Here is a 27257-nt window from a genome sequence, read left to right on the forward strand (position 1 = left end):
TTACCTTTACGTTGCCAGGACGACCGGGCTAAACATGTGATGTCTTTCAGGAGACAAGCTTATCTTGTACTTCCTCCTTCTAACGTCGAAAGAACGCTGAACATTGTTTTGAAATTCAAAATTGATAATCATGATTACCAATTATACGTAACCACTGACACCTTGAAATGTTTTGAATGTGGTAAATTCGGACACCTGAAACGCTCTTGCCCAAAAACGGCTTCGTCGAACGATGGGACAAACCACGTAAACAACAAGGATTCTTCTTCTTCATCTTTTGCTTCGGCTGTGAAGGGAACATCTTCCATGTCCGGCAATGACGCTCAGCCTTCCCATCCCGATGATCCAAACAGCACAACGAACGTCGGGGATGGTTTCACCATTGTTCCGTCAAGGAAGAGAAAGACCTTTCCCGACGGTCATTTAACTCAGAAAAAGGTAGCATTTAACAATAAGCAACCTGTCGGTAACACCCCCCCAGTCGTGACCGATGCCACTCTACAAGGCTTACCTGGGACAAACCCTGTACCTACAGCTAACAAGTTCGGCCCCCTTTCATGTGAGGACATAGACGTTCCACATGCAGGGACTGGTTTACCTGTTAACAAATCAAATGGAATTGTCTCACCTGTTACGGACTCGGCTATTGGAAAGTCCTCTGATGATTTTGCTGAGACCACTGGTGATGAACCTGCTGAGACCACTGGTGATGAACCTGCCGAGACCATGGATGATGAACCTGCTGAGACCATTGGTGATGAACCTGCCGAGACCACTGGTGATGAACCTGCCGAGACCACTGGTGATGAACCTGCTGAGACCATTGGTGATGAACCTGCCGAGACCACTGGTGATGAACCTGCTGAGACCACTGGTGATGAACCTGCCGAGGCCACTGGTGATGAACCTGCCGAGACCACTGGTGATGAACCTGCTGAGACCACTGGTGATGAACCTGCCGAGGCCACTGGTGATGAACCTGCTGTCACTTTGGAAAATGTTAATCCTGAGCATGATGATGCTGAATTCCCATCAGCAGAAAATAGCGAAACTGTCCCAGTTACTGCTCTCACTTCATCACCGGGTGAAACGAATCGCAGGAATCAATATTTTGCAAGAGACTCCTATTCTGCTCGATACCGCCACACCATCGGAGGTTGTTGCAGTCGGGGGAAGCAACATCGCTGCATCTGCTGATGCTGTTTCTGTTTCACCAAATCCACAGATTATTGCTGTTATTCCTCAAAGCAATGTTCCCACGGTGGGAGAGCACACAGATGTTACAACTAGTGCAGGTCCGTGTGCCAATATTGATGACAGTAGTGACATGCAGGATTATACAAGCTTGTGTGATTCGGAAATTAAAACTGACTCTGACGAATCTGACCTGGAGGAAGCAAACAGCCAGGTGGAAGCAATGGAGAAGCCTACCAGTCTAGGTCCTACTTCCCCTGAACAAATACGACTTTTCTTGCAAAATACGTACAGGAAATGCAGTATAAACCTAACAGAATACTTTCCCGATTTACCGTCCTTCCTTGAGTGTGCTCAGGCTATTATACGCAGACCTGACTCATTCAACTTTCGTCAGACACATTGTCACCGTTTAAGAAAATTGATCGCCAAGACGAAAAAGACTCTAAGTTAATTCATGGTGAGTTTCAAGATTGGAACAGTAAATGTCAATGGTGGTGGAAGTTCACTCCGCCAGATCCAGATCAAGCAGCTGATAAACGCAAACGGTCTCGACATAGCTTTGTTGCAGGAGACCCACGCCGTCAGATCTGTTCAGGCCCAGTGGCGACTCATTATGGATAAGGAGTGTTTTTTTAGTAACAGCTCCTCGTCTAAGGCAGGAATCATGTTTGTCTTAGGGAAACATTTCCAACCATCCTCGCTTCAATTTGCGAATATCATTGATGGCCATCTTGCCTCTGTGACCTTCTATCTCAATCAGGTCAAGTTTACAATCCTTAATGTGTATGCTCCAAGCAAAAATGGTGAGCGGATCTCCTTCTTTGCTGAACTGAGAAAGTTCCTCCAAACACTGGATCTGCAGACTTGTCTAATTATTGGTGGCGACTTTAACTGTACTGTTAATGCCTCATGCGACCGAAACGGGCTGGAACCTCAACCATGTACTGCAAAACTCTTTGCAAATATCATCGCAAAATATAATCTCCATGATGTCTGGCGCTTGCAACACCCTTCCGAACAATCCTACACATGGTGTCGTCGTTCCAACAACCACATCTCACTTGCGAGGCTTGATCGCATTTATGTAAATTCTCACCTGTTCCATGGAGTTTGCAAATCTGACATCGTGCCTTCCGGTTTCTCCGATCACTCCCTAGCTCGAGCATTCGTTCAACTCTCGAAACCGTGTCCAGGGAGTTCTCACTGGAAATTCAACAATAGTTTAATAGAAGACTTCAACTTTATTCAGGCTTTTGAATCTTTCTGGACAGATCTCTTGGAACGGAAGCTAAGCTGTTCTGTTAACCCACTGGTGTGGTGGGATCTAGTAAAAACCCAAATCAAAGGCTTCTGCCAACAATACCAGAGCTTCTCAAAAAGGGCTGATTATGAAGCAAGGAAATTATTGCAATCAGAGATTTTACATCTTCAGAGGGTCACAGGACAAAATAATAATGTGCAAAGAGCCTTAACCGAAAAACAGTCTTTTTTGAAAGAAATAACTGAGAGGAATGCACGTGGTGCCCTAGTTCGGATGAGGGTGCAGCACCTTAACGAGACAGACATACCAACTAAGTATTTTTTTTCCTTAGAGAAACGCCTCCCGAACAAACAGCTCTCTCAACTGCGTTTGGCAGACTCATCCATCACTTTCAACCAATCAGTTATTAAACTTTTCACAAAGGAATATTTCTCGAAAATATACTCGATGGAGCAAATAAATCCTGTCAGTGTCGCCTCTATCTCCGTAGGGCTGCCAGTGTTGTGTGAGGGTGGACGTTCCTACCTGGAGGGGCCCATTACCTTGGACGAACTTGGCGCCGCTCTGCACAGCCTTGCTGTTGGGAAAGCGCCTGGATTGGACGGACTCACAACTGAATTTTATAAGAAATTCTGGCATCTACTGGGTCCCGAACTCCTCAACACCTTGAACGCAAGCTGCCAGCTTGGAGAGCTCCCTCAGAGTTGCCGACGGGCTATTCTCACCCTCATTCCAAAGAAAGGAGATTTGCTCTATATTAAAAACTGGCGCCCAATCTCTTTGCTATGCACAGACTATAAAGTATTCTCAAAAGCCCTGGCATCGCGACTTACTCCTCATCTCTCCTCATTGTTGAAAGAAGACCAATGTTATTGTGTACCCAAGCGCTCCATCTATGACAACATCTCCCTCGTAAGAGACATGATTGAACTGTGCAAAGAAAACCCCACAGATTTGGGACTTCTTCTCCTTGATCAGGAGAAGGCCTTTGACCGCGTCGATCATCGGTACCTCTTCAAAGTGCTTGAACGGTTTGGACTTGGTCCGACCTTCATTTCTTACATTAAGATACTGTATAACAATATCTCTAGTGTGCTTAAGATAAACAATGGACTTGTTACACCCTTGCCTGTCAACAGGGGAATTCGACAAGGTTGCCCCCTCTCTGGCTTGCTCTATGCTCTCTCCATCGAACCCTTACTGGGTTATTTGCGTGCTAGACTAACCGGGGTTGGGTTTTCTCATCTTGAACGGCCCATTAAGGTGCTGGCATATGCTGATGATGTGTGTGTTTTTGTGCGGAACCTCAATGACATTAACGTTGTCCGTTATTGTCTATCCGTGTTTGAAAAGGCTTCTTCAGCCAAAGTGAATTGGGAGAAAACGAGCGCCATTTGGCTTGGTCCGTCATGTCACTCGGCACCCAAACTTCCTGCTCCTCTTGCATGGGCCACTGATGGCGTGAAATACCTTGGAGTGTTCTTGGGTAATGACGCCACAGTAGCAAAGAATTGGGCTGGTCTGTTGGATCTTGTTGAAGGAAAACTGCAAAAATGGAGAAATCTGATAACACAACTGTCTTATCGTGGAAGGGTCTTGGTGATCAACAGTTTGGTGGCCTCTACCCTATGGCACAGGTTCTTTGTGCTGCACCCTCCGGCAGTGTTGCTTCAACAGCTCCAGAAGTGCTTTGTGTCTTTCTTCTGGGATGGAAAGCACTGGTTGCGACCCGAGGTCCTCAGCTTGCCACTGACCGATGGAGGCCAAGGGTTAACAGCCTTTCGACTTTCGGTTGCTCTACGCATGCTGTACATGCACCCCTCTCCACCTTGGGTCGACGTCGCTCGTCGCCTTTTGCAGCAGGCGGGGAGACTAGGCTATGACCACGCTATATTCTTGATGGATCTCTCGCATCTTGATATGTCTCCCCTCTCCAGGTTTTATCAGAGTGTACTAAACGCATGGCGAACTCTAACGACAACAAGAGCTACGCATTCGTACACAAAGCAAATGTTATTGATGGAACCTTTGTTTTACAATTCAATTTTCCATGATATGCCTGCTGATAGGTGTCTCGTTCAATGCTTTGTCGCGAAGAACATAAAATCGGTCGCCGATCTTTTAAGCCCAAATGGCAGTTGGATTGGAGCTGATGCATTGGCAAGCCTGGTTGGCGTGCGATCCTCCAGAGTTGTGGCACGTATGCTACGCTGTGTGCTTCATACCTATGTACAGCTTGCACCTAACTGGGAGCAAGTCCAAGCAGACAACGAACAAGGTGCTTCTCCTGCTACCTTTCCTGAACTTATTTGCAAGTTTTCCCTTGCCAACTCTCCTCCGTGTACCCCCTTTAGCATAGGATTCAATGGGTTTCCTAAACAAAAAGACCTCTATTTGGGTTGCGTAAGTTTCCTTTTGCAAGGGCAAATGACACAGCGGAGGGTTCGATGGAGAGACCTCTTACCTTGTTCCCCCCCATATTTTCCTAATTGGAAAGGATTCTATCATCCTCCTGTGCCACCACGACATGGTGACCTCCAATGGAGACTTGCACACTGGATCCTCCCCTCTAACCACTTGCTGCACCGCTTCTCAAGTCTCCTAGCAGATGAATGTCCCTTTTGTAAAAGGCCTGAAAACCTCTTTCATATTTATGTTGAATGTCAACGGTTGGCTCCTTTATTTATCTTTCTTAAGAATTGTTTTGGCAGGATTGGTTTGGTTTTCAACACTTGTGTTTTCATTTATGGCTTAGACATCTCACACAAGAATATGAATGATGTGTTAGGTAATTTCCTGCTTGCACAGGCAAAAATGGCAGTGTATAAATCAAGAAAAAGAAAAGTTGATGACCTTGGAGCTAATGAGGAAAATGCCTTGTTCTTGTTTAAAAATCTTGTGACGAGCCGTGTAAAGTTAGACTTTGCCTTTTTCTCCATAACAGGAAGGCTGCCACAGTTTGAGACCAAATGGTGCGTGAAAGAAGTCATTTGTAAAATCCTGGAGAAACGTTTATTGTTTTGTGAAATGTTTTGTGCATAATTTTACTGTATTAATATTTTTTGTTTGTTTCTCTGCTTGAAATGAGAATGTGACCCCTATTTGGGGGTTTTCTTTTTCTATTTTTATAATAAAAAGATGCAAAAGTCTCTCTCTCTCTCTCTTTCTCTCTCTCTCTCTCTCTCTCTCTCTCTCTTCTCTCTTCTCTCTTCTCTCTTTTTTTCTCCCTTTTTTCTCCCTTTGTTTCTCCCTTTACCCTGTTGTTGGTGTGTTCCTCCCTCCACGCCTCTTAGTTTCTAAATGTTGAACTCTTGTAAACATGGCGAAGTTTTTTTTTCTTTTCTTTTTTTCCCCCAGCTCCTGGTGGGGTCAAACCAACAAATACCAAAAAATGCAATTATCGGTGCATTTTAAAATATTTTTAATGAGACTTTGTATATGCAATCAACATTGGGGGGCACATTAAATATGCTACGAGTTTTTGGATTTGACCACCTGTTCATGCCTTCGGGGGTGAGGAAACTTTGGTGGTTGAAAACGGCCGGAGCTGTTTGGGTTATTCATTAAATGTGATGCATTGTGAATTGTTGTTGTTTTTTAAAACTAGTCACGTTCTTTCCACGTTCTTTCTCGATAATTACTGTGTTTCCGATGTTTTCATCCGCGAGTACAGTTTTCTATTCCCCCATATCAGCACCTGTCGAACCGAGCAGTAATTCTACGATTACATCCGAAAGCAGCTGTTGGTTGCACCGGTAATTGTCATCGCCATGTCTTTACCACTTTTACCACCAAATGTCTGAATGCTTTGTTCTTGCCAGTGATCGTTAAAGCATTTGAGGTCTCTCGTCCTAGATGGGTAGCAACTACGTCTTGCTGTGTGTGTGGTTGTACGAATGGTCTCACAGGACTGTTTGCTTTATTTCATGAACTAATTAGTACTCTGTGCTCCATTGGTTGCCTAAATATAAGTATCCTCTGAATAAAACCGGTCGCACTAACTCTCGAAATGTTATCATAAATTGGATGTTAGTGCTTATGGTGTGGCTACTCGGCTTGTCTTTCATCATCGTGGTCTATCAGGGCAGCTGGCGGGAGAGCATGCAGGCCGTGTGCGTGACACCGAACGCTGTCAGCAAAGAAAGCTGCGCGAACGACAGAAATTCTTTGAGGAAGCTTTCCACCAAGATGTGGAACACTATCTATCGGCCGGCCTACTATACTCTTATACGGATCGTCGTGAGTACCCAATCGACCACCAAAACACCAGCAAGCCACTCGTCGTGTCCTTTGCCTTTAATTCCTTCATTTTATCCCTCTTTCCTTGATGTTCGATTGACCTTTTATTCTGCCTTCACACGATTGTGCGTACTGCACTCTGAAGATGATGATTGTGGTTTAATGGGCCTTTTCTTGGGAATTGATTTGAAGACGACGTGGTTTAAGGAGGTTTTGTAGTGACATCCATTAGGCGATTGTTCATTTGTTTATAAGTATGGATACAGGTTAAGGGGGGAAACGACTTGGTTTTTCTGTGCAATTGTAACATAACAAGACACACACAACACACATGCAGAAGACATGGCTGGACAGACGGGCAGACGCACACAGCCAATAGCCACATGACATCAATAGGCACATACAGCCAATAGCCACGTGTCATGGATAGACACACACAGCCAATAGCCACGTGACATGGATAGACACACACAGCCAATAGCCACGTGACATGGATAGACACACACAGCCAATAGCCACGTGACATCAATAGGCACATACAGCCAATAGCCACGTGACATGGATAGACACACACAGCCAATAGCCACGTGACATGGATAGACACACACAGCCAATAGCCACGTGACATGGATAGACACATACAGCCAATAGCCACGTGACATGGATAGACACACACAGCCAATAGCCACGTGTCATGGATAGACACATACAGCCAATAGCCACGTGTCATGGATAGACACACACAGCCAATAGCCACGTGACATGGATAGACACACACAGCCAATAGCCACGTGACATGGATAGACACACACAGCCAATAGCCACGTGACATGAATCGACACACACGACCAATAGCCACGTGTCATGGATAGACACACACAGCCAATAGCCACGTGTCATGGATAGACACACACAGCCAATAGCCACGTGACATGAATCGACACACACAACCAATAGCCACGTGACATGAATCGACACACACAGCCAATAGCCACATTACATGGATAGACACACACAGCCAGTAGCCACATGACATGGATAGACACACACAGCCAGTAGCCACATGACATGGATAGACACACACAGCCAGTAGCCACATTACATGAATCGACACATACAGCCAATAGCCACATGCCATGGAGAGACACACAGCCAATAGCCACGTGACATGGATAGACACACACAGCCAATAGCCACGTGACATGGATAGACACACACAGCTAGTAGCCACATGACATGGATAGACACACACAGCCATTAGCCACATGACATGGATAGACACACACAGCTAGTAGCCACATGCCATGGATAGACACACACAGCCAATAGCCACGTGACATGGATAGACACACACAGCTAGTAGCCACATGACATGGATAGACACACACAGCCATTAGCCACATGACATGAATCGACACATACAGCCAATAGCCACATGCCATGGAGAGACACACACAGCCAATAGCCACATGCCATGGATAGACACACACAGCCAATAGCCACATGACATAGATAGACACACACAGCCAATAGCCACATGCCATGAATCGACACATACAGCCAGTAGCCACATGACATAGATAGACACACACAACCAATAGCCACATGACATGAATCGACACATACAGCCAATAGCCACATGCCATGGAGAGACACACACAGCCAATAGCCACGTGACATGGATAGACACACACAGCCAATAGCCACATGACATATATAGACACACACAGCCAATAGCCACGTGACATGAATCGACACATACAGCCAATAGCCACATGCCATGGAGAGACACACACAGCCAATAGCCACGTGACATAGATAGACACACACAGCCAATAGCCACGTGACATGGATAGACACACACAGCCAATAGCCACGTGACATGGATAGACACACACAGCCAATAGCCACATTACATGGATAGACACACACAGCTAATAGCCACATTACATGGATAGACACACACAGCCAATAGCCACATCACATGGATAGACACACACAGCCAATAGCCACGCCACATGGATAGACACACACAGCCAATAGCCACATTACATGGATAGACACACACAGCCAATAGCCACATTACATGGATAGACACACACAGCCAATAGCCACATTACATGGATAGACACACACAGCCAATAGCCACATTACATGGATAGACACACACAGCCAATAGCCACATTACATGGATAGACACACACAGCCAATAGCCACGCCACATGGATAGACACACACAGCCAATAGCCACATTACATGGATAGACACACACAGCCAATAGCCACGCGACATGGATAGACACACACAGCCAATAGCCACATGACATGGATAGACACACACAGCCAATAGCCACATGACATGGATAGACACACACAGCCAATCGCCACGTGACATGGATAGACACACACAGCCAATAGCCACATTACATGGATAGACACACACAGCCAATAGCCACATTACATGGATAGACACACACAGCCAATAGCCACATTACATGGATAGACACACACAGCCAATAGCCACATGACATGGATAGACACACACAGCCAATCGCCACGTGACATGGATAGACACACACAGCCAATAGCCACATTACATGGATAGACACACACAGCCAATAGCCACATTACATGGATAGACACACACAGCTAATAGCCACATTACATGGATAGACACACACAGCCAATAGCCACATTACATGGATAGACACACACAGCCAATAGCCACATTACATGGATAGACACACACAGCTAATAGCCACATTACATGGATAGACACACACAGCCAATAGCCACATCACATGGATAGACACACACAGCCAATAGCCACGCCACATGGATAGACACACACAGCCAATAGCCACATTACATGGATAGACACACACAGCCAATAGCCACATTACATGGATAGACACACACAGCCAATAGCCACATTACATGGATAGACACACACAGCCAATAGCCACATTACATGGATAGACACACACAGCCAATAGCCACATTACATGGATAGACACACACAGCCAATAGCCACGCCACATGGATAGACACACACAGCCAATAGCCACATTACATGGATAGACACACACAGCCAATAGCCACGCGACATGGATAGACACACACAGCCAATAGCCACATGACATGGATAGACACACACAGCCAATAGCCACATGACATGGATAGACACACACAGCCAATCGCCACGTGACATGGATAGACACACACAGCCAATAGCCACATTACATGGATAGACACACACAGCCAATAGCCACATTACATGGATAGACACACACAGCCAATAGCCACATTACATGGATAGACACACACAGCCAATAGCCACATGACATGGATAGACACACACAGCCAATCGCCACGTGACATGGATAGACACACACAGCCAATAGCCACATTACATGGATAGACACACACAGCCAATAGCCACATTACATGGATAGACACACACAGCCAATAGCCACATTACATGGATAGACACACACAGCCAATAGCCACGCCACATGGATAGACACACACAGCCAATAGCCACATTACATGGATAGACACACACAGCCAATAGCCATATTACATGGATAGACACACACAGCCAATAGCCACATTACATGGATAGACACACACAGCCAATAGCCACATTACATGGATAGACACACACAGCCAATAGCCACATTACATGGATAGACACACACAGCCAATAGCCATGCGACATGGATAGACACACACAGCAAATAGCCACGCTACATGGATAGACACACACAGCCAATAGCCACATTACATGGATAGACACTGTAGTGGAAATCAATCAAGTCCACAACTTTGTCCCATAGGTAGGTTTAATATCAATCTGATCTCTGGCAACATCCTGTAGAATACAATCATGCAATATATATATCAGGATCATGGCATCATATAGAAAGGAACGATAGTATTAGTCAATGCAAGCAAGCCTGGAGTATCTGCATATACGCACCATCCGAGTCTACATGTCGTAGATTAAATGTCGCAGGAATGCTCCGGAGCCGCGGACGTCCGAGTTCTTATAGGCGCCTCTCAGTGGTTCAAGTGAGCATCACACCTGGGTTCAGCTTGGATACATTTTCACTGCAGACACACACAGCCAATAGCCATGCGACATGGATGGACACACACAGCCAATAGCCACGTGACATGGATAGACACACACAGCCAATAGCCACATGACATGGATAGACACACACAGCCAATCGCCACGTGACATGGATAGACACACCCAGCCAATAGCCATGCGACATGAATACACACACAGCCAATAGCCACGTGTCATGGATAGACACACACCGGCAAGAGAGACAATTAGATAGGCAGACAGACATGCACACCTCATCCTGTTAGCTCAAACCCCTGCATTCACAAGTCTACTTCCTTTGGCCTTGAGTGCCTGGTTGTCCTGTGGGTAATAAATGGAGCTGGATTTGCCCACCAAGCAAATCCCCCCCTCTCCCCATTGTATTTTAACATGCTGACTCGGTTGCATAAGTTATGTATGGCATGGCATGTTTGTAATGTTGGTTTGAAGTGTGAGATCAGCCAAGTAATTTCAATAATTTTACAATTTTGGTCAAACAACGGCAATGTTTTGGAAATATTTTGGAGCTGTCATGTTGATGAAAATACACCTTTTTGTGCCACACAGAGGCTCTGGGCAGCATTTCCTCGATGGAGGTGAACGTGGACCTTCTCGAGCAGATGGACATTCTGGACAATTCTGATCAGGAGGCCCTGGATGTTTTCCTGAATGGTGGTGCGGACGGAACGACTGAGGCCACTGGCCCAGATTCGAGCCAAGGTTTCTTGATTGATACAAGCACCTATCTTGTTTATCTGGCAAATCTTTGCCTGGTTTATTGTAAATTTATGACTATTTACTTCCATATTGAATACAGAGTTTGAGGGTCATGGAATCGCTCGTTCGCAGATGGTTGAAGGTGAATAGACCAACAATAGGACAGATGGCAATGGGCATGCAAGAACAACGGAACAGCTCGGCCTACAGAAGAACTTGTGGACAGGGCAATAGAACAGAAGGGAACAAGTTGATGATGGACAGGCTAGCATGTTGCATGTGTGCTGAGAAAGTTGCAGGTGGATTAGAGAAAAGAGGTATACAAAGTACAAAAATACCATGATTATTAAAGGGGGTAAGAAGGACGGCATGAAATAGCAATAAGTTCCCATCTTAACGGAGTGGAGAAAATAATGTTTCTGTACAGACTCGTGGAGGTGGTTTTGCAGGGGGAAAGAGGGGATGGGTGGTGAGTGCGATGGGAGAGGTGTGGTTGGGGTGGATAGAAGTGAAGGTGAACATTCAGCTTAGTTTAGATTTAGTGAGGGCAGCAAGGTATGGGTTACTGGATGAGCATTTATCCTCATGGGCCTCTGGAGGGACAAACAGCTGAATTGTCAGGGAAAGAAGGCCTTGGGCTTCAGGCTTCCTGCCAAGTGACACCAATTATTTGCAGGGCCTTGGATTCCTCTGGTTTTAGGGGAACAATGTTTAGATTTGGCACCAGGCCACGGGAGAGCCAGACTGCATGGCACTGCAGAGGGAAGGCTTTGTACATCCCTGGAAGCCGAGTGGTTCAAGAATGTCTTCGCAAATAATTCCAATGCGGTGCTCTGCCCGAAACGGCTGCATATCGGACAGAGTCTGATTACATAAGTGAATTTGTGAATTTGCCATTCGCTTTATTGGAGACGGTGGAGGTGTGTGGAATTTACCAACAAGGAAAGACAGTTGACTATCCTTCCCCCTCTCGCTCTGCCTCCCTCCTGTTCGGCAGATGGGCAGGTAGCTGCAGCTTGCCTTTATCTGGGATAATATTTATAATTTATTAATAATATAATATATATATTTTTAATAATATATTTTAAATAATATAATATATTTTACTATAATATATTTTATATTAATAATATATTTAATAATAATATATTTTACTGTATTTAATATAATATAATATATAATATAAATATATAATATATAATAAATAAATATATAATGTAATAAATAAATTTTAAAAATATAAATAAATAAAATAAACATACATATAATATATATATATATATATATATATATATATATATATATATATATATATATATATATATATATATATATATAAAAACCCTGGTGTTGGGCTAGCGGCTAGGGTGCCGGCTTAGGATCCTAGGATCCTGGGTTCGAATCCCGGTCTAATCGCTGAATTAACACCAGGGGGGTTGACTCAGCCTGTCATCCTTCCGAGGTCGGCTAATTGAGTACCAGTTCACTGGTAATTCCCTGTTTGTCGTTAAAGGCGGAAAAAAGGGTTGGCGTCAGGAAGGGCATCCGGCCGTAAAACATTGCTTCAAATAGGGGACCGAAAAACAACAACAACCACGGTTCCCGAAAAAGGCCAACCCCCGCTTTGCGGGGAAAAATGGCCTCTAAAGGTGGTTTTTATATATATATATACAGACTTGGCATTTAATATGGAATTATTTTTTTTCTCGACTTGGGTTTACTTTCTTAACTCAGTATATCAATCTGGTGAGTTTCTTTTCCACTTTGGTGATTTATTTGTTAAAAGAACCATGTCACTGATTGTCTGTCGCAGCAAGAAGTCAACAACAGGATTATATCACAGGTGGCTTGGCAAAATGTACGGACAGGTGCATTTGATGATTGGCTTCACAGTCAGGTATACAAGGGTTGTTGCGTTCTGTATTAGTGGAAAACAACTGCTGCACATCTCCAAAAGTTATTGCCGCTTCCTCTGGAGATGGTCCGTCAACTCGACAATGCTGTTTGTCATGGAGTGGTGGCTTTACGAAATTATATATAATTTATATATAACTAGGGCATTGCCCGTACGTGGGTGCCCGTTCCTTGCCAAAAAAAAAAAAAAACGCTACCCGTACGCTCTACCCCGCCCGTACGCCCGTAAACAAAAAAAACAACGCTCTTCGCTTCCGCCCTTCGCTCTGACTGAATTGGGAGAAATAATGCGCATAAGAAATCGAATTACGTACCGTAATGGCGGTCAGCTCGTAACGCGCTCAGCTCCGCTCGTCTCACATCGGCCACGCCTACGCAACAAAGCGTTCTGTGATTGGATGCCGGAAAGCGTGCTGCCGGACAGTCTTCACTGTCCGGAAGTTCGCAAATCGCAGTTACGATGAATCGTTTTAATTTAATCGCAGTTTGAATTCGTTTTAAAACATAGTTTAACGGCAACATAGTTTTCCAACGTGAAATAAATGAATACGCTGTCAAATGTGCCGTCCGAGGCAGAGTCTGATCGCCACGTTCGGCACACGTGATAGCTCGCTGCTCTCTGATTGGTTGAATCGTTTTTTGGACATAGCTCGGTAAGTAATTGTCCGATTAATATGAAACCTTGAAAAGGCACATCCTCGGGTCCCCAGCAATATACCTGGCAAGTTTCAAGTATATCGGACCCGTGGTTGTCGAGAAACAGCGGTCACAGACACACAGACACACAGACACACAGACACACAGACACACAGACACACAGACACACAGACACACAGAGATTACTGGAATTATAGATAGATATATATAATGAATTATATCATATATATAATAATAATAATATATATATATATATAATATAATATATATACATATATTTATAAATAAATATATATAATATATAAATATATAATAAATAAATATATAATGGACAATATATTTTACTGTCAACACAGGGTAGAGTCTCCTTCAGAGTGATCAGTGGGTTTTCCAGCGATGCAGAGAAGTCATTGATGTAAACCAGAAATTAGATCACTTCTTTGAGAGATACCATTTTGCAGGTATAGAGCAGGACCAATAATAATAATAATAATAATGCATTTATTTTATATAGCGCTTTTCAGGAAGCCCAAAGACGCTTTGACAGAGTGCAAAACATAATGCATAGCAAAACATAAAAACAATTGCAAAAAAAGAAGAATCAATAGGGAAATATTCAAAGCACAAAGGAGGGAGAAGGAGAGGAGATAGTCAGGGGTTAGATGCTGTGGGTTAAATGTTGAATGCAGTGTTGAACAGGTGGGTCTTGAGTGATGTTTTGAATGTGGTGAGTGAGGAGGAGTCTCTGATGGTGTGAGGTAGCGAGTTCCAGAGGGTGGGAGCAGCGATGGAGAAGGCCCTCCCTGTCCCCCCAGGATCTAAATTTGGTCCGGATGGGGGGGGTCAGGAGGTTGGTACCAGCAGAGTGGAGGTTGCGGGTGGGAGTGTGTCTGGAGAGGAGGTCAGCCAGGTAGGATGGGGCCAGGTTATGGAGGGCTTTGTAGGTCAAGAGGAGGATTTTGTACTGGATTCTCTGGGAGATGGGGAGCCAGTGAAGCTTGTAAAGGACGGGGGTGATGTGGTCACGGGTCCGGGAATGGGTGAGTAGACGGGCAGCGGAGTTCTGAATGTATTGGAGTTTATTGGTGATTGTTGAGGGTGAACCATAAAGGAGGCTATTGCAGTAGTCCAGACGGGAAGTGATGAAGGCGTGGATGAGGGTTTCTGCAGCCACGGAGGAGAGGGATGGACGGAGACGGGCGATGTTTTTCAGGTGAAAGAAGGCTGTCTTTGTGATCTGTTTAGTGTATTTGTCGAAGGAGAGGGTTTGGTCAAAGATGATGACAAGATTCCGGATGTGAGGGGAGGTGGATACTGGGAAACCGTCGATGTTGAGGGCAAAGTTATGGGTGGACTTGGTGAGCGTTTTTGGGCCAATGATGATTATTTCAGATTTATCACAGTTAAGTTTGAGGAAGTTGATTTGAAGCCAGGATTTTATTTCAGTGATGCAGTTTGTCAGGATAGAGTGGGTGGCGGTGGAGATGGACTTGGTGGAGATGAAAAGCTGGATGTCATCGGCGAAGCAGTGGAATTGGAGACCATGACGGCGGATTAAGTGACCGAGGGGGGACAGGTAAAGGATGAAGAGGAGGGGGCCAAGAACTGAACCTTGGGGGCCACCTTGGGGGAGGGGAGCAGTAGGGATTTGCAGTTATTGATGGAGATGAACTGACGTCTGTCAGAGAGGTATGATTTAATCCAAGAGAGGGCAGTGCCGGTAATGTTAAAGGTGGTTTCAAGTCGGGTGAGGAGGATGGTGTGATCGATGGTGTCAAAGGCGGCGCTGAGGTCGAGGAGGATGAGAATGTTGAGGTTGCCAGCGTCAGAGGAGAGGAGAAGGTCGTTGGTGATTTTGAGGAGAGCAGTTTCAGTACTGTGGTTGGAGCGGAATCCGGATTGGAATGTTTCATACAGGTTATTGGCAGAGAGGTGATGTTTGAGTTGAGTGGCTACAGCGCGTTCCAAAACCTTTGACAGAAAGGGTAGGTTGGAGATGGGTCTGAAGTTATTTAGGGTGTCAGGGTTTAGTCCAGGTTTTTTCAGAATGGGGGTAACAGCAGCAATTTTGAGGGATGGTGGGACGATGCCTGTAGACAGGGAGGAGTTTATTGTTGCAATGATAAGTGGAGAGAGAGCAGGAAGGGAGGCCTTGACAAAGCTGGAGGGGATGGGGTCAAGAGTGCAGGTGGCAGTTTTCATTCCGATGAGGAGTTCAGAGAGGTCAGTAGGGGAGACTGGGGAGAACTGAGACAGGGGATGGCAGGATAAGGGGGGGCAGGTGGTTTGAGGGGGAGCGGGTGCGGCGGTGGTCAAGCTGTTGTAGATGTTTTCAATTTTGCGTTGGAAGAATGAAAGGAAGGAGATGCAGTTGTCTATTGTGAATGACTGGGTGGTGGTGTTCAGGGGGCTGAGGAGTTTGTTTATTGTAGAGAAGAGTGCTTTTGGGTTTCCGCAGCCAGAGTGGATAATTTGAGAGTAGTAGGCGGAGCGGGCACGGGAGAGGGCATCTTCATAGTGTTGTATGTGGTCCTTGTAGGCCTGGGAGTGAACTGTGAGACCTGTTTTATTGCGGAGTCTTTCAAGTTGGCGAGCACGAGTTTTCATCAGGCGGAGTTCAGGGGTAAACCAGGGAGCAGAATGGGTGAAAGAAACTGTTTTGGTTTTTATAGGCACAAGTTGGTCAAGGCAGGAGGAGAGAGTGTGGTTGTAGTAGTCAGTGAGGTCAGAAGGGGTGTGGAGGTCAACGAAGGGAGAAGTGGACATTTTTTCAGAGAGGGTCGATGAGAATGAGGTAGGTGAAAGAGCGTTTAGCTTACGGAAGTTGATAGTGCGATAATGCCTTGGTGCTGGGGTGGGGATGTTGATGGTCAGAGTGATGGCTAGGTGGTCAGAGAGAGTGAGGTCGGAGCCAGAGAGATGGTGCAAAATTAGTCCAGTAGAGCAGACAAGGTCCAAAATGTGACCACGGTTATGGGTAGGAAAGTTGACATGTTGAGTGAGGTTAAAGCAGGTGAGTAAATCAGTGAAGTCAGTGGTTAGCGTGGAGTCAGTGGAGTCCATGTGGCTATTGAAATCACCAAGGAGGAGGATTGAGGGGGAGAGGGAACATAGCTGGGTCAGAAAGTAGGAGAAGTCAGACAGGAATGATGGGTGTGGTTTGGGAGGGCGGTAGACAACAGCCATGACTGACTGTGTGTGACCAGAGAGTTTAAAAGCCAGGTGTTCAAATGATGGAGCAGATGAGATGGAGATGAGGTTGGTCTTGATGTCTTGTCGGTGAATAACGGCAATTCCACCACCTCGGCCCTCCGAGCGTGGTTTATTGATGTAAGAATATCCATTGGGTGTGGTGAGGTTGAGCGTGTAGTAGTCCAGTGGTTGTTGCCAGGTCTCAGTGAGACAGAGAACTCGTGTAAACTTGTGTAAGAACTCAATAAATGCACTCGTGCCATCGACGGCAGCACCTTCCCAGTGTGCGCATCAGAAATCGACCAGCCAGTAAAGGAGAGGATCTTGAATGCCATTTGTAAAGCTTTTTGACTTGGGACACATGCCAGGTGGCTTAAAACCCTCGGAAAGCATCCATTGGTACTTCTAGATTACAGCATGGTGATGGGAAGAAGGTCGGGAGACTAGTTTCTAGTTCCTTTTAACTTTAACTTTGTTATTTCACTAAATTACATTCTTATCACACTTTAAGCTTTTCTTCCCCAGTGCATAGAATCATTGGAGAAGCGTGCACATGGTATAGTGGATCCCTCAGCTTGAATTGGCCTGTGCGAACTTCTCAACCGAGTGCATGGCACATGATGCTGTGAGCACAGGTTGAAATGCCATATATTGTGCTGATTTATATATATATATATATATATATATATATATATATATATATATATATATATATATATATATATATATATATATATATATATATATATATATATATATATATATATATATATCCATACAGACTTGGCATTTAAAATGGAATATTTTTTTTTCTCGACTTGGGTTTACTTTCTTAACTCAGTATATCAATCTGGTGAGTTTCTTTTACACTTTGGTGATTTATTTGTTAAAAGAACCATGTCACTGATTGTCTGTCGCAGCAAGAAGTCAACAACAGGATTATATCACAGGTGGCGTGGCAAAATGTACGGACAGGTGCATTTGACGATTGGCTTCACAGTCAGGTATACAAGGGTTGTTGCATTCTGTATTAGTGGAAAACAACTGCTGCACGTCTCCAAAAGTTATTGCCGCTTCCTCTGCAGATGGTCCGTCAACTTGACAATGCTGTTTGTCATGGAGTGGTGGCTTTACGAAATTACGGCATGAAAGAGCGTGCTGTTGCTCGGCAGTATGGCATCAATCGAGGTCAGGTGTCAAAGATCCTGAAACGAAATGCTCAGAGGGGTGTCCCTACTCCAATACCGAGGCCAGGACGTCCCCGCAGAACCACAAGGAGGGATGATCGCCAGCTGCACCGGTTAGTCCGCAATGGCCGTACCAAGTCAGCTAATCGGCTTAGGGCTGAGTGGCAGCAACTGACAAATGTGCCTGTATCCAGAAGGCTAGTCAACCAACGACTGGTTCAAGCAGGCTATCGTGCCAGGCGTCCCCTGAGAAAGCCACGCCTGACCAGACAACACCGCCAGCGCCGATTGCAGTGGGCCAGAGAGCACCGTCAATGGCAGCCAGGACACTGGAATCACGTGATCTTCAGTGACGAGTCTAGATTTCTGGTCTATCATCAAGATGGCCGCGTCCGAGTGCACAGACAAGTGCATGAAGCCTACAACAAAGATTGTATAGTGCCAAGAGTCCAAGCTGGAGGTGGTGGAGTGACCGTTTGGGCTGCTTTTCATGCGGGGGCAAAACTGACCTGGTTGTTCTGAATGGAAATCTGAACCAGTTCAAGTACAGGGCCATTCTGGAAGAAACATTGCTTCCATTTGCTCGTGCAGCCTTTCGAGGAAACTTTGTCTTCCAAGATGACAATGCGCGGCCTCATCGTGCTAGCATGATCCAACACTTTCTTGCTGACCGTGGTGTAGAGCATATGGAGTGGCCTGCCATGTCCCCGGATATGAATCCGATAGAGAACTTGTGGGCAGAATTAACGCGTCAAATCGACCACTTGGACCAGCAGCCGACCTCTGTGCGTGAATTGCAGCAGGCTATTGTCACTGCATGGCAAACGATTCCTGTCCAAACCTTGGCAAATCTCGTGAACAGCATGCCTCAACGTGTACGTGCTCTCCTGAATGCTCGTGGGGGTTACACGAAGTACTGAACTGTAATTTTACTGTCCGTAATCCCAGTCGTAATTTAACTTTTGTTTTTGTTAAAAAAAATTTGGGCTAATGTGCAAAATAAAGAGATATTTCTGGAAAACATACAGAAGTTTAACACAGTACTGTCCATGAATTGAGTTCGATATCAGTTTACATCACTTTCAAGGATCAATTTATTTGTTTCGAAATGTCAAATGTGGTTTTTGTTTCTTTTAAAGGTCACATTAACAAAATCTAGAATAATTTCAACATAATTCCAATGAACTTTTGGTTCTAAGACATCTTGAAAAGTAAGTTCACCCCCACAAAAAAAAAATTCCATATTAAATGCCAAGTCTGTATATATATATATACACGTTGAGGCATGCTGTAAGCAGCATCATGTATGTGAAAACTGGTTTGTAAGCCTTGGACGATGTTGAAGATGAAAGACTCATTATGTGTTCGAAGTTTAATTGACATTGTTCTGGCTGCAGAGAACTCGCCGGAAGCCCCAGGACCTGAGCAGTCACGTTGTTCTGCTTCGTCATCGTCGACCTTGACTCCGACTTCAAACCCAACTTCACCGGCCATCGTGAGCCTCCTTCGCCCTACGACCTGGGAAGACAACGACCGGCCGACGGTCCAACCTACAGCTGAAGACGTCGTCGTGGAAGACGTCTTCGCCGACTCTGATGCCACGGAATCCGACGACGGAGAAACGGCATGATAGATGCAGTGGGACTGTTAAAAAGTTGTAAGTTGCACCAGCTTGAGGCAGACTGCGTTATCGCAGCAGGTGGTTTGCACACGATAACCTTTTGTTCGGCCATATTGAATAACGTTGTGCATGACGCGTGATGGATGGAACGAAAGGAAGAAAACTAATAAAATAAAATAAAATAAGCAATAACTGATTTGATTTTGTCTGGAAAGACTTCCTAATAATGACACGTTTAGCTTCGTGTGCTCACTATACTATGATTTTTTATTATTTTCCATGGGTAGACCATGTTATAATGATCATTATACAGGGTTCTACCGTTGGAACCTTCGTAATAGATTGTCCACACACGCCATTACCACCAATCTCGTCTTTTGACCGATCACAATTTATTCCTCTCCTGTAATATTATCGGGGCATCTCAAATCCCTGATTAAAAGAACGATGATGGTTTCGATGGCGGATGGATTTGCAATAGGCCTGGAAAATGACGAGATAAATAGTGGACTTTAAATTTTTTTGCCGTGCGACGGGTTGGTACGAATTCCGTGTGGCGAGGGTTGGGGATGAGGAGTAACACCCATGACGAGGAGCCAATTGTACGAATTTTTCATTCCCATTGGTTGCTTTACTTTTCCGGCCGCATGGAACTTCCTTATTGACGATTTTCCTTATGTTTCACACATCGTATCCAGTCGTTGGATTGCCTTGGTGAAAGGGTTTCTGCTGAAAGTTCTCACAATGTCACAGCTACCAACATTTGAAAGTCGACTTTGTTTCGTCCATTGTTTGGGATCCATTTTTATTGAGATTGAGCAATCTGTTTTGATTTGTAAATTATTTCCGCCTGCTGCACATATCTCGGTATGATTTGGGAAACCATGGCTTTTCGTCCGGTGTGGGAGCAGGTTTATTAGTCATCTTCTTCCCAGCTTTTGAATGAATAGTGAAAGTTTCTCAGATGAGCGAACTTGTCTCCAACCTCCCCTCCGCCCATGCCACCCTCGTATCCAGTTATTCCACTTTCCCACGTTGGAACTTTATTCGACGGTGAAGTGCTCGTTTATTCCCATCTGTTTTGCTGCCGTTCATACAGCTTTGGTTTGATTATAATCTGTCGATGTATACTTTGGATTTTTGAGATTACTTTTTTATGTTCTAACAAGACTTCATCAATGTGATTAAAAGATAAATATTGCTAAATCTAGAAGTCCAGTCTTCCTTGCTACTGTTGTGAGAGGATTGACCGGAGGGCCGAGGGTCAGTAGATAGAGGGGAAACCGGCTGTTGGATTAAATGAATGTTTAAGATTAATGGGACTGATTTCAGTACTTAATTTTGTGGCATGGCCAGCTGGGCCGAATAACTTGAGTCTTGGTTGGCGTTCTCAGTGTTTCATCTTCTCGTCCCTCCGTCCTCGTCCAGGTCGCCACACGTGTTCTACCACAACCTCACACATGGTTGATCCGCTCGCCTGATTCTGAACTCCAATACTTCATCCCTTTGTTCTCTCTTCTGGAACCGACTCCCTATATCTCTCTTCTCTTTCTCCTCCTTCCAGTCCTTCAAGTGTTGCCCATCATCATCCCAAGCTTTCTCCTCTTCCTACCCATGCTTCATTTTACTCTTACTTTCCCTTTTCATCCACTCGTGCACATTGACCTCTTCTTCTTCTTCTTCCCCTGTCATCCCCTGTCAATCTGTGAACCTGCTGCCCTATGTCATTTAGCTCTTCCACCAGCCAAGACGTGTGTGTGTGTGTGTGTGTGTGTGTGTGTGTGTGTGTGTGTGTGTGTGTGTGTGTGTGTGTGTGTGTGTGTGTGTGTGTGTGTGTGTGTGTGTGTGTGTGTGTGTGTGTGTGTGTGTGTGTGTTTTTTTGTGTGTTTTTTTTTTGTTCGTGGGTTATGCTTGCACACTGTAAGCAATAACGAACAGTGCTTCATACATAGGCACATAATAAATAGAGGCTTTATGATTATAGGCAAGCATCACAGACCTGCTAGATGTCAATTTATATTTATTTACTTGAAGGGCACTTTTACGGTTTTTTACATAAATTTTCATTTACAGACGTTTTTTTTTTTTTTGCATTTACGAACATTATTGCCATGTTTATTTCACAGTTTACAGTTATATAAATTACAATTTTCAAATGCTACATATCGATTGAGCCTTTTTAACTTTTTTAACATGTGCATTTATGGTTTTTTTTTAACGTAATTTTTCATTTACTGACTTTCCGATGATTCTGTGATTTTTTTTTTCCTGGTGTACCAGCATGGCGTGTGATGTCCATCAGCATGCCAAATTTCAGCTTTCTATGATACCCAGAAGGTACCGAACAATAATATTGGTTAGTCAGTCTGGTTAGAAAGACCTTTATATTATATTCAGTTCCTCTAGAAAGTCGACACCCCCTTTCAAATTTTTCACCTTTTTTTTTTTGGATACAAGATCGAGGCTGGTGTAAGAGCTAAAATTAATCACAAAAAACAAAAACGGACAAATAAAACATATAATAAAGGGACAAGATGGGGAGAGAAACGGAAGCACACAAGCACAACAACGGTAGAGAACAGGGACATTGGGAGATCTGTGGTAGGCAGAGGGCTTGGGGGGGAGGGAGGGTGGGGGAGGTATAAAACAAATGGACACTGCTAGGACTTCCAGGAAAGAAGTCGGTATTTCAAAAAGGTGGATCTGGAGAGAATTGACGGGGGTAGAACAAGGTTTTGGATGGGGGAAGACAAGAGATGGTGGTGAACAGCTGTTTTAAAGACCTGGAGGGAGGAGTGGGATTGAAGAGAGTGAGGGAGTTTGTTCCAGAGGTGGGAAAAAGAGGAATGAAAGAGTGAAGGTGAGCAGAGATTCTTGATTTTGGCAGTGTCACCAGAAGAGGGTTGCTGGCAGATCTTATGTGCCCTGCAGGAATATTTTGGGGACAGAGCACAGGGAACAAGAAGCCTGAGAGGAGTCGGTAGAAGACAGAAAGACCACCAGCCTGCCTGCGGTGAGTGAGTGAAAGGCCCTCAGAATCAGCTTCATTGTGGGAGATACCAATGATTCTGAAAGCTTTGGTTTCTACAGCGTGATGCGGAGCTAGGTGTGAGGCAGGAGCACCAGCCCAGAGGGGAGAGCAGTATTCCATTGAGCTACAGATGAAAGCTTTGTATGCGGCGAGGAGCTCAGGTGTGCCAAGGAAGGACTTCGCATGACGGAGGATGCCCAGTCGGCGACTGGCTTTGGAGGCCAGCTTGAAAATGTGGTTTTCCCAGGAAAGATCATGGCAGATAGTGAGACCCAAAAGCTTGAGTGACAGAACTTCTTGGAGAGGATTGTTGAGAAAGTAGATGGGAGGGTTATCCAGATGCTCTTTACAGAGAGACAAAGTGAGAGTGTGAGATTTGTCAGGATTGAAAGACCTGTTCCACTTGTTTGACCAGTTTGTGATTTTATCCAGGTCTGCAGAGAGTAAGGAGGTTGCAGACTGCCACTCTGAGGGTTGAGATATGGAGCGGCAGAGAGTAGAGTCATCAGCAAATTGATAGAGAGGATTTTCAAGAGAGTCACAGAGATCATTGATGAAGACCAGAAAATGCTCAGGGCCCAGAACACTGCCTTGAGGAACTCCAGCCTGAACAGGAAGGGGGGATGAGAGAAACCCATTCAGGGCCACACGTTGACTATGACTAGAGAGGAAGTCCGCAAGGCAAGCGTGGAGATTTCCATGGATACCATAGGAGGAGAGTTTGGTGAGCAGGGCGGGGTGCCAGACCAAATCAAAGGCACGAGATACACTATGTCAAGGGAGACAGCTCAGATTTCCTGTTTGGCGTTGAGGACCTCCATCTATTGTTGAGACAGCAGAAGCAGCATGCCCAGAGTAGAATGACCTGCTCTGAAACCAAATTGATGATCTGAAATCAAGCCATTGGAGAAGAGGATGGATTTGATATCTGAAGCAATGATGGATTCCATGACTTTGCTGATAATTGGGAGCAGACTGATTGGTCTGTTGTTGCAAGGATCTGTTTTTGCACCTTTTTTGTGTAAAGCGGTAATGTTGGCTGATTTCCAAGCTGATGGCAGATGACCTTGAGCAAAAGAGAGGGTGAATAGAACAGAGAGAGGGTGAAGAGAGCGGAGAGAGGGTGAGATAGAAGGCAGAGCAGGATTTTAGGACCCGTGGGCTGATACTGTCTGGTCCAGTTGCATAATCAGAGTCGAGGTTTGACAGAAACGTCTCCACTTTGTCAGGAGAGAAGGACACAGAGTCCACGAGCAGCTGTGTATGACTGGGTAAGGTAAGGTGGGTACAGAGAGAGATGGGTTTGGGACACAAGCTTTTGAGTCAAATACAGAGTTTATGCATTCAGCTTTTTCACGTGCAGAGTCAGCTGTGTAGCCGTTTCAGGTAAGGGAGGGGATGGAGGGGGAACAAACACCAGAAACAGATTTGACCAAATGCCACCAGGATTTGGAGCAGGGAGACAGGTTTGAGAGTTCAGTGTTGAGATTAGAGAGATCGTGCTTCCTTACTCTCCTGGGGGTAGACACACACTTGTGCCGAGCTTTGTGTAAGGAACGGAGATTGCCTTCTGTTGGATTTGCCTTCGATGAGACAAAAGGAAGTTGTTTCAGGGCAACTGCTTCCCAACAAGATTCAGTGTACTATGGATGGGAGGAAGGATATGACAACTGAAGACGAGATGGGATAAATCTGTGCATGAGAGAGAGCAATTTACTTTGGAAGAATTCCCAGGAAGAGTTGATGTCAGAGGCAGTCGAGATGGGAGACCAGTCCAGATGATTGATGGCTGCTTGAAGCCAGACTCTTCGGCGCTGAGGAGGCTCTCTGAGAACGGCCAGAGAGATGTCCACTTTCACAAGGAAATGATCAGATGAACCGATTGGAGCAGAAGAGGAACAGCAGACATTTGCAGGGAAGTTTGTCATAACGAAGTCTAGAAAAGAAGATACTCAGTTAGTATCTTCAGATCTAGTATCTTCAGAAAAGAAGATACTCAGATACTCAGAAGATAGGAGAGAGGGCAGTGCAGGGAGAGTGAGGAAGAGCGTTTTTGATAAAGATAGCAACCCCACCTCCAGGGCGAGGTTCAGGTCTATCATACCAGTGAGCAGGAGTAATCAGGAACATCTTGTTGAGTAAACAGGAACATCAGTAACTAGGAGGGAGTAACCAGGAAGAGATGTTAAGGAATCAGAGACATCTTGAGGGAGGAAAGTTTCTGTTAAGCAGATCAAGTCTGGTTTGTCAGAAGCAACCTTTATGGAGAGATCAATCAGGTTTGAGCAAAGGCCCCGGAAGTTTGAGGTCCATACCGTTAAGGAAGAGGGAGGGGGAGCATCGGATACAGGAAAAGGGAGGGGAGGGGTAGGGTAAGATAAGGGGATTTTTCGTAGCGAACTTTTGAAACTCGCTCCTGCTGTTTCATGCGAAATTGAAAGGGAGAAGCTCGGGTTGTGCTCCTTTACCAAGCAGCTAGCTAGCGCTTGCCAAGCCAGCCGTTCCTTAAGGGTTTTGAATGGAGTGCTTGCTCAAATGCTTAAACCACTTGGCGATCTATTCACAAGAAACTTGGTAAATGAACACACGCCCAATGTTCTTGAGACCCGCCCATAGATCGACTGTAATCTACATATCCCAAAGAGGAATGACCCTTCCTGCCCCTCCTGGAGTCTGTGGGTGTACTAGTAATCATAATGAGCCAGACAACAACTTTTGCTAAAGTCTCCAATATTTAAATAAACGCATCCCTGCCGTAGCATCCTCACTGTGCAGCAAGCTTTGGTCACCAAAAGGAATGCAAAAGGGTCATTGCAACCCCAAGGAAAGAAAATTACATTCTTAAACAAAGCAAACTTCAAGGTGAAAGTTCATTGGATCACAGACCCAAGCTGCTTCTCCAACAAGGTCAACATTCTCTGATGAATGAACCTGGCCAATCAGCGCACAGGGCACCAATCAAGTAATGCTTACTGGTCTTCTTTTCACCTCGGAGACATCACTCGACACAGATCTCAATTTAATCACAGACATTACGGTGCAACTCCATGAGATTGATGAACTCCACAAGAGTGTGCTCCACCCCTTTCCCCCCTTCCTACATCCATCATTCCCCACCCAAAAAATCCTTCTGGATAGTTGAGTTGGATTTGCAATCAGACATGCGGTTCATGAGACCGATACTGGTAACTGGAGGATCAAACTACTTCGGCTGGATCCATTTGCTCTCAATCCTTCGCGAGACCGAAATGGTCTCTTTCTCAGCTTACCAAGACCACCCCCGTGTTTTGGATATCTCATGATCCAATAATCTGTCAAGCGATTCTTCATCATTGAGTGATAGTGCCAAAAGCAATACACAACATCATGTCTCATTAATTTGTGATTGGAGTTATGCTGTTTGGAATGAAAAAAGAGATATCGAGTCAAGTGAATGACGGAATGCCGTGATGGTTTCTACTTTCTAAACGTGAATTCGCGGATCGCCATGTGCAGATTCGCCATTGACTGGGTATAAAACAAACGTACCCGTTTGTTTGCGAGCGGGTACGTTTTTCATGGAAGTCCTTCACGAACTTGCTGTCCATGTCTGACGTGCGACTGAAGGTGCTACAGGAATGTGGAATTTATTGGTTTCATGCTGTAGCATTCTGCGTTTCTGCATTGCCTGTTTGCTTCTGGCCTCCCACCCGTGCGTAGCACTAGTATATGAAATAAGGCTTTGGCGGCTGGGATGATCCATTGCAATTATTAAAAATGCACAGCCAACCGAAATAACAAAAACTCAACAAAACCCGCTCCTATTTTGCTAAAAACGGACGAGAGCCGATCAGGTCTTCGGGCGACGTTTCATTCGCAGCCCACGAACTTCTTCAAAGCCAAGTGAACAATCCAGTGTGTGGACCTGATTTTATCTGCCCTGCATTAAACCTCTTCCGGTCCAACACACAATATTCAGTGGAAAAACAAAAGAAAATGTTACTTTTGCCCCCATTGTTTATGCCAATGATCCTCGATTCATTGCCTACTCCCTCTGCATCTGTTTCTTGTGTGATCTGATGAAATATTTATGTGCAAATTAATACTTGGAAAGTTGATTGTTATTAGTACAAGTGAGGTTGGGTG

At 45.0% G+C, this 27257-nt stretch overlaps 1 protein-coding gene across 1 annotated transcript in view; it reads left to right on the forward strand.

Annotated features, from left to right (window-relative positions):
* The window catches only part of DTNBP1 (dystrobrevin binding protein 1), an 85320-nt gene extending 64013 nt beyond the window's left edge, over positions 1 to 21307 (forward strand). Inside the window, exons 8-10 of the mRNA XM_068128296.2 lie at positions 6542 to 6697; positions 11381 to 11533; positions 19878 to 21307. Coding sequence (XP_067984397.1) covers positions 6542 to 6697; positions 11381 to 11533; positions 19878 to 20110 — 542 coding nt within the window. The 3' untranslated portion in view covers positions 20111 to 21307. The remainder of the gene's footprint in view (positions 1 to 6541; positions 6698 to 11380; positions 11534 to 19877) is intronic.
* Positions 21308 to 27257: the final 5950 nt, after the last annotated feature.

Source organism: Myxine glutinosa, chromosome 9, assembly GCF_964187855.1.
Source record: "Myxine glutinosa chromosome 9, kmMyxGlut1.1, whole genome shotgun sequence".
NCBI lineage: Eukaryota > Metazoa > Chordata > Myxini > Myxiniformes > Myxinidae > Myxine > Myxine glutinosa.